The sequence below is a fragment of the Vombatus ursinus genome, unplaced genomic scaffold, assembly GCF_900497805.2.
Source record: "Vombatus ursinus unplaced genomic scaffold, bare-nosed wombat genome assembly UNPS02014801.1, whole genome shotgun sequence".
Lineage (NCBI taxonomy): Eukaryota > Metazoa > Chordata > Mammalia > Diprotodontia > Vombatidae > Vombatus > Vombatus ursinus.
In genome coordinates this window covers 6,977,843-6,990,385 of record NW_020954579.1, presented here as the reverse complement: position 1 = coordinate 6,990,385, position 12,543 = coordinate 6,977,843, and the positions used below count along the sequence as shown (strand labels likewise).

Below are 12,543 nucleotides of genomic sequence, written 5' to 3'. Positions count from 1 at the left end.
CGCTTGTTCATCCTCCACAGTCACTCTAGGGGAAGGGCTGGAGATTGACCCATTTGTCAACAGAATGAAAGTTCACAGGCAACTTTGAGTGACCAAATCTGGCCACAAAAGCAAAACTTTATTCAATCACAGACAGTGGCCATCGAGTTAGGAGCCACAGGGGCAGAAGTCTCCATGCCACAAGGGCAAAGTTATTTCAACCATAGAGGGCATGATAGTGCAGACATTTCTTCACGGTGTCCTGGCCTTGGATTTGAGGCAGTAGCAGTCCTATCCCTATTCCTGCACTTCTCGATCCTAGGGTCTCGCCTCAGACTCCCAGAGTTCTGCCTCAACTGTAAAGGGCTTTGTTAAAAAAAAAAGTACACAAGCAAAGTGCTCTAGAAAAGGGGAAAACCTTGAAAATTCCAGAACATGAGAACCATCCTTTCACTACTCGGGGGGGCCAAGGGCTGAAGAGAAGAGCTGGTCCAAGGAGGTACCTTGGCCCTGCTCACCCCTTCTTGAAACAGACTAGATTTGGTCATTTTATAAAGAAACTATTGACTTGACCACAGAAACAAGAGGAGGCAGTTTGGCTGATGACTAGGTACAGGGGCTCTGTTGCCCCTGGCAGAAGCACGCTGTGGATACTGCTATGCTCCCCTAGCTGGCTGCCCAATATGAGAGTGGCCATGCAGGAAGAAGGCAGGCCAGGGGCTCCAGTGTGTGCAAAGCTGGTGGCACACAAAAGAGATGGTGGCAGCTGGCAAGGGGCCCCCTCTATATTCTAGGGTCACTTAAGCCTGCACCTCTATCAAGTGGGACCATCAGCACAGAGCCCACCCAAAGGGAGGGCAATCACTCACACTGGCATCAGGGGTATGCGTGTCTCTGTGGGGGGGGGTGCGGGGGGAATCCTCATTTCTACCTGAGAGTTGTTAATGGGCAGGGGAAGGGGCATGATCACCCTGCTCGGGGTAGAGTTGAGGGCATGGAAGAGGCCACATGCCTACCTCCCATGGAGGGCCCACACCCCTTTCACCGACCACCACTGGCCCTGGGGTCCTTGGCACCCAACTCTGGGCAGGGAAATAGGGAGGAGAAAGAAGACCGTGGCTCTTCTTCCCGCCCCCATGGCGTCTATCGTCCATACATCCCAAAAACCAGGAAGCTGAAGAAGACAGTGACCCCTACCAAAGAAACAGTGGCAGGTGCTGTGAAGAACTGTCGATAGTTGATACGAAAGTACCAGACCACACCCAGCAGCACCACAAACACGGGCACCATGAGGCTGCCCACACTGACGCTGAGACCTGGAGGCTCTGTGGTGGGAGAGGTGGGCAGGGCGGAGGGGCCAGAGGCTGTCGGCCCCGGCGGTGATCGGTGACAGTGGATCACACAGTTGTCAGTGATGTTTAGGGAGCGAAGGGTTCGAGCTGGATCCTGCAGTAGGCGGCCTTGGTAAATCAGCTTCATCTGACTCTCCTGCCCAGGAAAGTATTTGCTATGAAAACAGGAGACGAAAGTCAGAATGATGAACAGAGCTGGGGGACAAAAAAAGGCAAATTTATAAAGGGAGAACAGCTTAATTGCACGTTCCCAGAAACCTCTCAGGGGTGCTAGTCTTGTGCCAGCCTTGCTACCTAAGGGTCAGGAACCCACCTTCCTTTGCTTACCTCTTGAGGGTGCCCACGGTGTCCTCAGGCCTGGCCACCGCCAGCTCCTCTGTGTCATTGAGGAATTTGAGCCGAACGTTGATGAGGCCAGGGTTAGGCAGAAGGTGGGTGCTACCCTCAGACCTCAGGGAAGCTTCCGGACTGCTGCCCTCACCACTAGCTGCCCGATTAGGCAGCCCCTGTATGTCAAGCAGGTGGTCCAGGCCTGGCTCAACCCCGCCCCCAGCACCAGGCTCACCTGCTGAGTCCCCCCCACCTTCCTCCTCAGATTTCTCCTCAGTACCCTCTTCAAGATGGGCAGGCTCAGCTGGCTCCGAGGTGCCTGGCCCCCCGACCAGGTGTTCCACGTGACCAAGACGGAGCACAGAGGTGTCACCAGCTGCCACAATGGTGCCCAGGAGCTGGCTACTGCCAGCATCTGCCACGTAGGTGGAAAGCCAGGCCAGTATGAGGGCCAACACCAGCACCACCACACCTACCACCACTGTCACCTCATTGCCCACGCCTTCAATGAGGGTGGTATCAGGTGGTTCCATGGCTGGAATTCTCACTGGGTCTGAGCTGCAGGGGCACAAGGAGGAGAGTATTAGCTGGGGCGTGGAGAGGGCAACTGTGATCTCCTGCTTTTGTCATAACCGTCCCAACTCAAGGGAAAATGGACTCTGGTACTTATGGAGGGGAGAATCCTCTACAACCAAGAATAAAACCTAACCTCAAACTTCCAAATACCAGGAAACACAAACCCTTCTTGGGTCTGTTTTCTAATTCCAAACCTCTCAGTATTAAATGCTATTAAGATGGAGGTGGGAAGAACATTCTTTGGGTCCTGGATCATGCCACTCTTCATAGATCAGTGTTTTGAAATTTGTTTTGAGGGTGTAGGCAGATCTGTCCTTGTGCAGGGGGAGGTGGCCTCCAGGAAAGGTAAAGGAACTAAGTTAAGTCGCCTCTGATGAACAAGGGTGTCCTTTAAGGACGCAATGCTGACACCTAAAGGTTCCCAAACTTGACCTTTCATTTCCCCTTTGTCCCCAAAGTGCTGGGGACACACAGTTTTAAGGTCTCATAAGACACTGCAGACTTAGGAAAGTTGTCACTGTCTCCACGAGAAGTGTGAGGGCAGACCACTCCTAGGCTGGAGGAGGGAACCGTTCCCTGAGTATCAGAGACGCCCCATAGCACCCCGCCTACCCGGGGGTTAGTCTCCTTATCTGTCCGTCATTAGAAAGCTGAGCCGAACGGGACCCCGGAGTTCTTCCCTCCGGCCTCACTACAGGCTCAGGACAGAAGACAACATCCTTCTCCCCCAAGGACACACGCAGACCGCCCCCTCCGCCATCCAGCAGGACTGGGGGAAGCTCCCCGAGGGCAGGCATCCCCAACAGGGGCCCAGTACGGCACCTGGCACGAAGGAGGGGCTCGATGAACTGCTGTTTGGATGGGGAGGGCTCCTCGGAGAAGGTTCCCTCGCCCACCCGTCCCGTTCCCCCTCAAAGGGGCAGTTCGGGGACAGCCCCTCCTGGCTCCACCGAGAATTGGGCTGGGCAGGGCAGGGGCCCACGCTCAGGCCGCAGGCCTCACCCAACTTTTGCCTCTGAGACCCGAGGATGCTCCCGGGGCGGGGTCAGAGGTCACGCCCCGCAACCCCACCCCCGCAAGCTCGGGGCGGGGCCAGGGCTCGGAGGGAGGGGCCGAGGGGCGGCCGCGGGGGGTCCTGGGAAATGGAGGGTACCGGCTGGAGAAGGGAGCGGAACGCCCAGCACCGGGGCAAGGGGGCCGACCCGACGGCAGTTCCCCAAGGGCCCTCACCTAACCTGTCCAGGCGTCCTGGATGTGCCGGGACACTCCCGGATCTCACCTGCCCGTCCGGGGGAGGTGGGGCGGGGGGGCATCGGCAGCCCCTGATTCCTTTCAGGACCGGGTCTTCCGGCTCGCGACGGAAGCTACTTGGGCACGAGACGGGAAGTCCCGCCTCCGCCCTCTCCCCGCTGCCGTTGCCGCGGATGGCAGCCGCTGTAGCAGAGTCCATTTGAAAAGCCGACTTCCGGGGAAGCTGCGGGCAGAGGCCCGTAGGGAAGGGGGCGGGAGCCTCCGAGGGGCACGGCCAGCAGCAATAGGCAGTGCCGCGAGGCGGGGCAGAGGGCATCCTTGATTTGTTTGGGTGCGAGCCGCGGGGAGCCGGACCTGGGCTCCTCAGCCCCGTCAGGCCTGCTGGAAAGGCCTTAAAGACTGCTCTTGTCAAACCCCCATTTTACAGATGAGGAAACTGAGGCCGCTTGAGGGGAACTTATTTACCCAGAGTCGCACAGCTGTAATTAGGATTAGAGAATTAAGAGCTGAAGGGGCCGGAGTAAAGAACATATAGTCGGGCACCCCGACCCCTTTATTTTACCGATAGGCAAACGGAGGCCCTTTTAAAACTCAACAAACATTCACCCTGATATTTGAAGTAATTTTCCCGAGGGCCCAGTTAACAGGTAAGAGCCAGGATTTGAATCTAGGGCCAGGGACTGCCTAGTTTCCTGCCACGTGCCTGCTGTCTGTTCACCTTTTCCTCTTTGCCCAGCTCCCACCGTCTCCCCACTGAGACCAGGCACAGGCCTTCTGGGAGCTGCTGCTTTGAATGGCAGGAAGTTTGAGGAAGCTAGCAGGCAGTTTGGAGGTCTGGCCGGGAGGGGGAAATGGGCAATCATGCCATCTCTCTTCATCCACTCCCTTTGAGGCAGTCTCTTCTCTCCAAAGAACTTAAACGAGTAGAATTTCAAGTCCCAGGCTAAACCATCTCCTGTATTTGTCCAGAAACTGAGGCATCTGCTACAAGCCATGTTCCCTGATTGGGACCCAAGGGAAAAGGAAGATGGAGGAACCGTAAGAGGCTAAGGGAGCAGCAAGACTGAAGAGTAAATGACACTGGTCACTCATTTGTCAACTGCTGCTATCCATGAGGTGACAGAGGGCAGGAAATACTTTGGGTTCTAGCTTCTATATAGTGGTACCCCAAAGCAATGCCCTTTTCATTTAAGAGACAGAAGAATGAAGCCCCGAGATTCCCATCCCCTGCTTCTCCTCCAGAACTGGGTGCCCACCAGTACTGGTTCTGTCTTGACAAATAGTCATTGTTGAGGATCCTCCAGGCAATCTGTGCCCCTGTTCTTGTGACATTTGTTATGACAACATGCATACTTAGGTTTGTCATATATGTTATTTGCTCGTTTAATAAAAACTCCTGTTGAGGTCCTTCCCATTAATTGTAGCCTTTTTTTTTTTTTTAAAGTGGGGGTAGGGGGAGGTTTTCCATGATGTCCTTTGCTCTATTTGAGTGGTCCCATGGGCTTAAAAGGCTAAAAACCACTGCTCTCCAAGAACTCCTTCTCAGTGAGAAGGGTGGGTAGTACAGCCACAAACAGGCCCTGGGCATCCAGCACCTACCCCAACTCAAGCTCACTGAATGGTCCCCTCAATTCGAAGGAGCATGTAGTCCTTCAGGGCAGGGGGCAGTGGAAGCTGCGATACAACAAGGCGACAGCGATTCCTGAGGCAGCTCCGGAGGGCATGTCTTGCCAGGTGCTGCAGCCTCCGCGGCTGGTTTGCCATTTGGAAGGCTGAGTTGTAGAAGGCTTCATGCTCCTAAGCCAGGAGAGAAAGTTACTTCACTCAGTATCCTTGCCTCACAGCTGTCCTATTAGGGAACAGTCTAGGTTAGAAGGATAGATGGGTTCTCAGGGGCCCTGGATGATTTATGAAATGTACCTGGGCAACAGGTACAAAAGAAAGCACTGATTTAGGGAATTGGTGGAGGATAGGGACAGGAGAGGAAGAAAGGTCTGTTTAGGCTCTTAGGATGAGAGTCTGGATGCTTCTAATGGAGACAGTTCTTCATACTTTATCCTTTCTGAGCAGGCCCTCCTCCTCCTTTTCCAACACACCTCCCCAACTCCCTCCTCCAAGTAGGCCTTACATGGCTAAAACCACTTGCTAGCTCTTCTCCCTGCCTCTACACTGTCAAGACATACCTGCCACAGCTCTGGAGGCACAGCCTCAGCCCAGTTTTCACTAGGTGGGACACAAGGGTAGGCATTGAGCATGACTTCCAGGCCTTGTGGAGATGAAGCACACAGCTTCAACATCTGTGGGAAGAGGGAAAGGAAGAGGACAGAACCCTAGAAGGAAGCACTACTCATCTTCCCCTTCCCCAGACCCAGGTGAGATCACATCTCCTTAAGTCTAGTCCCACCTTATTTTGAGGGGCTAAGTGGGGAGAATGTAGGATATGATTAGGACTTTCCCCTTCCCTTTCCCATGCATCAGTTTATTTTTCCACTAAGGCATGTTTCCCAACCTTCTAGCTTCCACTTGCTTTCCCTATTCCTTACCCCCTGGACCCCAAACAATTCAATTCCTACCCCCTTATTTCCATCCCAAATTAGGCACATAACAAGTACTAGGAGTTAGGAAAGGCCTAGGAGGAGCTAAGACAAGCCATCACCAGGACCAAGGTAATAAAACCTCTAGGACATTCCTCTTTTGTCCTCTCCTTGACTTTTTTTTTTTGACTGACTTTCTTCTTGACAACATCATCTGGCCCCAAAGGTCAAAATCCAGCCACACCCTTATACTCCATGTCCCCCAGCCCTGGCCTTCCCTTCTTTGCCTCCTGCCACCCCCACACTGTCCTGTTCCTTTGTCTTCCATCACCTCTGGGCGGATCGGCTGAGCCCCATAATCCAGCAGGGCAGAGATGAGGACCTCAGGCTTCCTGTCGGGGGCATCCTCAGCTGCCTGTAGAGCACAGTCCATGGGTGTGTGTCCAGCCCCATTGGGAGCATCAGCCTTTGCCCCATGATGCAACAGCAGTTCCACCAGACGCTCACAACCATTGACACAGGCATTGTGGAGTGGGGTGTGGCGCTTTCGGCCTGCTGCCCGGGGATCTGCCCCTGCCTCCAGGAGCCGCTGGACTACCCCTTCGTGCTGTCGTCCTGGCCCTTCAGCCCCAGCACAGGCTGAGTTGAGGGCAGTCTCGCCTTGGCCTGTACGCAGGGCCACATCAGCCCCATACTGCAGGTACAAGGCTACGTGTTCTTCCAAGCCCCGACCAGCAGCCACATGCAAGGGTGTGACCTTACTTTCCCTTGAGGCCAGGTTCACGGATGCTCCCATTTCCAGCAGTAATTTGGCACATCTGGGGGGTGGGGGTGGGGGTTGATGGGAAAACCAGAGTCAATTCCGAGGTCCTAAGCCCCTTGGACCTGTTCCTCATGATCTCTCAGGATAAAGGATAAAGTAAGGATCCAACTAGTTTGAAAGTCTTTAGAGTTACAAAGTATGGTGGACGTAGAAGCTATCAGCATCTTTCTGTACAAGGACTCCCTTGGCCAGCTTCTTCCCCTAGTTTTGCTCTGGACTTCCCTAATTCCCCTTAGCCAACATTCCCTTCCCATCCTATGATTATCTGGGGCTCTGCTGAGCAAGAGAACTTGCCTTCTTTTCTGCAAGGCACTGAGATATATATACAAAAATAAAGATACAGTCCTTGCCCAGAGTGCGTTTTTCAGTCTAGTAGGGAAATCAAATAAAAAAAAAAACCAACATAAAACTGAACAACTATCCAACTTTTCTATGCCAAGTGACATCTCAGCCTCAAAGGAACCTACCGTAAAGACTCAGGGGTAGTACAGAGGTGGAGGGGAGCCATGCCTTCCTCTGACAGTGCATTAGCATTGGCTCCAAAGTCAAGCAGCAACCTCACACAGTCTGGCTGGGCCTGGGCACAGGCCTCATGCAAGGCCGTCTGCCCCCCGATTCGGGCATCCGGATCAGCACCATGCAGGATCAGGTAGCGGACACAGTTGGTGTAACCTCGGGCTGCCAGAATTTGTAATGGGGTCGTCTGCTTGGTCCTTGGGGTCAGTACCCAGAGGCCTGGGGGAGAAGGAGCAAGAGATACATACCATTGAATAGGGTCATGAGCAGAATAAGACAAAACTGGGAGGAGCAGGAAAAGGATGGACACAACTATTTCCCCCAAAGGGCATGAGAACATAAGGGACTATCGAGTGGACAGGATGAAGCATCTTCTACCAAAATGGCTAGGAAAATCCTCAAGATACCAGATGAAACACTGGGCATTGGCCAGGGTGTCACAGGTCATTGTTGTTCCTCTACCAAAAAAAGAGGTAGGGAGGAGTAAGATGAACAGTATTTCCTAAGAACCTGGGGAACATTCTCCATTGGGAGAAAGAAGGAGGCCCCATCTTGGTATCAATACCATCAGTGGGTAGGGAATAGTGTCTAAAATTCTTACCCAATGACATTCTTTTCATTCTCCTCTTTCTACCCACTTAGGCACATTCTTGATGCCCCTTACCCAGTTCAGCCGACCATGCCAGCTGGTCACTGACAGTCTCCACAATCATGTTGGCTGTTGCTTCATCCTGGAACAGGGCCTGGATCCGTTGCAGATCACCCACAAACAGGGCATTATGGACAGCTGGATCCCGGCAATAGCAGGGAGTCCGGGTAAGTGGGGTCCGGGTGCTTGGGGGGCACCTCCGGTTGTAGCGCTGCCAGGCAGCTGCCCGGCGCCGATCTTCCCATTCTAGCCATTCTTGCTGCAGACGAAGTGAGCGCAAAGTGGAAGAAGTGAAGGGGAAAGTCTCTCTTGCCATGCTGTAATGGACCCAATTTATGATAGCGGGTGCCCAGGCAATACCAGGCTCACACTACATTACCATCTCTGCTCTGAGGAGCCCCTCTTTACCAAAGCTGTTTGTTCAGGAGCAGCTGAGGCTATAAATAGGCCTCCCTGGCAATCTGATCAACAGGTTTTGTGCAGTGTCATGGTCCCAGTAGAGAAAAACTTAGGCCTGAGCCCCCTCCAGAGGCCATGCTGTCTTATTAACATGTTTACTTCCACACTGAGATGTACAGAAGGTCCCAGCTGAGGCTACCCTCTGGATCCCAGTGGCAAGGTCCAGGGTAAGTAAACCAAGTCTGGGGGGAAGGAAATGAAATCAAGTGGCCTGGGTCTTCCTAGTCAGAGGAGGCTCCATTCATCAGTTGTTTGGATGAATGACAGATAAAGGAAGTAAAGGGAGATGGAATCAGTCACCAAAGTTAGCAAGAGGAGACATGCCTCCAGCCTCCACACAGGACAAGAGTACAAAACCTAGTGAGGTTTCCTTCATCAGAGGGACTTAAAAGGAGAAGGCCAGTAATTAGCCACTGTCCACACTCTTTATCTCCTTCTCTTCCATTCTACCTCTAGCCCAGGCAATAAGCTAGGGGACAAATAATAGCCTGAAAAGGGCCAAAGAACAGTCCATTCTCCTCTCCCTCAGCCAAGCTCCTAGCCCCCACAAACTGGCAAGTTTGATCTCCTCCCCTGGGAGCCCCCAGGTGCCTGGGAAGTTATAGGAAGGTAGACAACTGTCCAAAAGTAGAACAGAAGGTCTTCAGGCAGACAGTGGATAACCACTTATTGGGGGGATAGTTAAGAGTGCATTACTGCTTGGGTTGGACTTGGTGTCTTTCCAACATTCAAGGAAGTGGTAGAGCAAACATCTCTCCCCATGAGGATGGCAGCTTTACTTACACATCCCTAGAGGGAGGAATGACACCAAGAAACAGCATCACTGTCAGTAGGGAGATCAGCGATCCAGCCTCTGCCAGTTCTCCTAAGGTGAGGGAGGCATCTTTCACAGTCATCCTAGACATAGCAGGAGCCTGATAAAACCCAAAGGCAATTGAACTTGTTGCATGGCCTCAGGTCTTTGAGCACCTCCCTTCTGATACACCATACTGTGCTCTTGTCCGGGGATTAAAGGCCTCTATTTGTTTCAAACTTATGCAGAGCTCTCTGCCTGCAGTGTTTCTTCCCTGCTAAAGCTGTGTTTAATATTACAGCTGTCCATCCCCACCATGCCCAAGCCCCACTTAATAAGGATACTCGGATTCTACTTTGGTTTAAACACCTGAGCACTTGAAGTTGTTTTGCTTCTATCATCTTACTGTTTTCTTCAATCAGTCCACTTATCTCACCCTACCTCTGGTTCCACCTGTCCCATGCAGGTAGGGGTAGATAGTTAAGGAAGTGAGTGGATGGGTAAAGGATCCTACCCTTCTCCTCTATCTGAGATATTTTGGGCAAGAATGAGATCATGACCAGAAAGTGCTTGGAGATCATCAGAGAAAGGCACCTCTATAGACCCAGCTGTGATTAACCCTATTGGAACTCATTATTGTATAATTAAACTGCCAACCGCCTAGTTGCAGCAGTTAGCAAAGCGGGGTGGGGCTGAGGGAGCCAAGGTGGGTAGTGTGTACTCCTTTCCTCTCTTGAAGGGGCACAAAATACTCAAGGTGGATTGTGTATGGGGAGTGGGGTCAGGAATCTTGTTGGAGAAGGGAACAGGAACAGTGCCTTGGCCTTCCAGATCTACTCTTGGCACCTTCCCCATCCTTGACCAATAGAGAGCACTTAGGGCTGAAGGGCACCCTCACCATGGCGCCCACAGGGTATCTTTGTCCGTCTCCCATGCTCTCCGAGGAGCTAAGTAACTTGAGTGGAACAGGATTTTCTTTTCTATCCCCCATTTCACTATGAACCTACAGGGGCTGCTTCATTCAACATTTACTGAGCACAGATTCTGTCCCAAGGTGCCATGCCAGATACAAAGGACACAATCACTGTTTTCCACAAGTTTACACTGTAAATGAAAGGCCTAGACACATAATTCTAGTAACTACAGTGCAATGTGCTAAGTGCCTTATGAGAAGTACTATGGTACAGAAAAAACAGCAATGGATTTGAATCCTGAATCTGTTTATTGGCATGACCTGGATAAATCCCTTCAAATCCACGGGCCTCAGTTTCTTCCTCTGTACAATAAGAACATTTCTAAAGTCCTTTCCAGCTCTAAACTCTACAGTTATTTTTTTTTCCATCTTTGTGTCTTTTAACATGTATTAAATAGAGTTCAGAAGAGAAAGGCCTGTGGGCTAGAAGAACCTGAGGGAGTTTCACAGAGACAAGACTGATCCAGGCCTTGAAAGCTAGATGGAGGCCTGATAGGCAGAGATGGGATTGGGGCAGGAAGAAAAGGGACATTCCAGACAGGAGATCTGGCAGAGATAAAAGTGGTTAGCTGTATATGCAGCTGAGGGAAGGAAAGGGATCCAGCTTATAGTAAAATATTCATGTAAGAAAGGTAGATCAAGGTCAGTCCAAGGTGCCAACTATGACACAAGGGTCAGTCCCTCCGGCTATCACCCCATTGTAGCTTTGCATTGGCTGCTCTTCATGCCTAAAATGTCTGTCCTCCTCACTTCTTGACTCCAAGAATCTTCCACTTCCTTGAACCCCCCAGTTCAAACAGCAACTTCTACATGAAGCCTTCCTTAATATCTCTAACTGCCAGTGTCTTCCCTCCCAAGCAACATTACATTTAGTTACTTGTATTAATTAACTTTCTATTTATTCTGAATAGACACACACACACACACACACACACACGTACACTTTGTAATATTCCACTTTAGAATGTAAGATCCCTATGACAGGAGTTATTTCATTCTTTACTGTGTAGTACAGCGTCCAAGACTTGGAACATAAGAAATGCTTATCAAATGACTGATTGCCTCCCCATCCCCTATAGCCTTTCCTTTTCTCTTTTTAGCCTCACAATGGAGATACATTTTAGAAGTGGGGAAGTTACATTTTAGAGAGAGGCCCCAAGCCTAAATAACGTGGTCCTTGAGAGCGAGTTGGCAATTCAAACCTAACCCCAGATGGCCCTAACTCTTTGGGTCCTCTCCTTTTCTGGAAATGAGCAGCAGATGTTAAACCAACTCTATTTTCCTCACGTGCAGTAATTAACTCTGAGACATTTTAGGGATGGGACAAATATAAAGAATTGCGTCCCATCCTCCTCCTTGACCAGTGCCTGACATGGGAGTACTGAAATCACTACATTAGAGGACTAACAGTTAATGTCATGGTGTCCCCTTCTCTGAAGGCTGTCTGGGTTTAGAGTGCTCAGCCCTCCCTAATGACATTATGGCTTCCAGCATCAAGATGGGTAGGACACACAAAGAAGCCAAGGAGGCTGAAGTCACAAGAGAATTTGGCAGGAGAACAGCACAGCCTAAAGTCCGAAGTGGCACCATACTTTGTTTCAGAATATGGCATAATACCCTAATTCTTTGACCCTAAACCTGAAAGCCTCCTGCACAAGTTAAACTGTGTAACTTTAGCACAGACCTTGTTTTAGAGGAAAATAAATAATCCAGGCTTAAGTGACGTAGTTTTTCAGGGGAAGGATGATATTAGCAGAATATACATGGTTCTGAGGGAAAATGAACTGATAATTTAACCCCAGGTGGGGTGGTGATGGAAGCATACGTAAGTTCTAAGCCCAGATTCTAGGGGAACATGTCCCTATTTGTTCCTGTCTGTCCAACTATCCAAAGAATGGAGACCAAAGCGATAAGAGGACCAGGAAACAAGTCTACAATTGAAACTGATGCTTTCTGGGGCCAGGTTGGATTCCAGATCAAACCCCCACTGTCTCCAAGGACAGAAACTGTTAAGAGGGAGATGCTCTGACCTGGAAGATAAGGAGAGCTCTCTTGGAAACTGGCAGTGGAAGGGCAGCTGACATGTTCACTAGGTTATTTGCTAAGGCAAGAACACAGCACTGCCTTCATCCACTCTTTCACAAGGTTAGACATGTCCATGTCAGACTTGCAATAAACAAGACAATGCCAGCTCCTTGTGGTCCTACTTCACCAGCCACTGTCCTCAGAGAAGAAGTCCTCAGGCAGCTCACCGAGAAGCCCATCCAGATCATCTGCATAGCACAAAAGGGAAGGGTGAGAGTAATTA

The 12,543-nt window shown here is 51.0% G+C and overlaps 3 protein-coding genes across 6 annotated transcripts in view; all 3 read right to left on the bottom strand.

Moving 5' to 3' along the window:
- Window positions 1–80: 80 nt before the first annotated feature.
- TMUB2 (transmembrane and ubiquitin like domain containing 2) lies at window positions 81–4,461 on the bottom strand. The gene is given in 5 exon segments (XM_027873410.1): window positions 81–1,486; window positions 1,659–2,219; window positions 3,517–3,787; window positions 3,790–3,871; window positions 3,873–4,461. Coding segments are annotated over 5 exon segments (1,425 nt in total). The 5' UTR covers window positions 4,020–4,461; the 3' UTR covers window positions 81–1,122.
- Window positions 4,462–4,895: 434 nt separating this feature from the next.
- On the bottom strand, window positions 4,896–12,354 carry ASB16 (ankyrin repeat and SOCS box containing 16). Of its 3 annotated transcripts, none has more exons than XM_027873411.1 (6): window positions 12,266–12,354; window positions 8,026–9,383; window positions 7,313–7,580; window positions 6,354–6,840; window positions 5,672–5,785; window positions 4,896–5,285 (listed from the first exon to the last, which is right to left on the bottom strand). In XM_027873411.1, the coding sequence occupies exons 2-6, from the start codon at window positions 8,324–8,326 to the stop codon at window positions 5,100–5,102; spliced, it is 1,356 nt and encodes a 451-aa protein (XP_027729212.1). In that variant the 5' UTR covers window positions 8,327–9,383; window positions 12,266–12,354; the 3' UTR covers window positions 4,896–5,099. The 3 variants fall into 3 exon arrangements, with proteins under 3 accessions (XP_027729212.1, XP_027729214.1, XP_027729213.1); XM_027873413.1 differs by having other exon boundaries at window positions 8,026–8,269; window positions 12,266–12,348; XM_027873412.1 differs by having other exon boundaries at window positions 8,026–8,327; window positions 12,266–12,343.
- Window positions 10,466–12,543, bottom strand: part of CUNH17orf53 (chromosome unknown C17orf53 homolog) — a 28,863-nt gene continuing 26,785 nt past the window's right edge. For both annotated transcript variants that reach the window (XM_027873407.1, XM_027873408.1), the window contains one exon: window positions 10,466–12,508. In XM_027873407.1, the coding sequence (XP_027729208.1) occupies window positions 12,444–12,508 (65 nt within the window). In that variant the 3' untranslated portion in view covers window positions 10,466–12,443. The remainder of the gene's footprint in view (window positions 12,509–12,543) is intronic.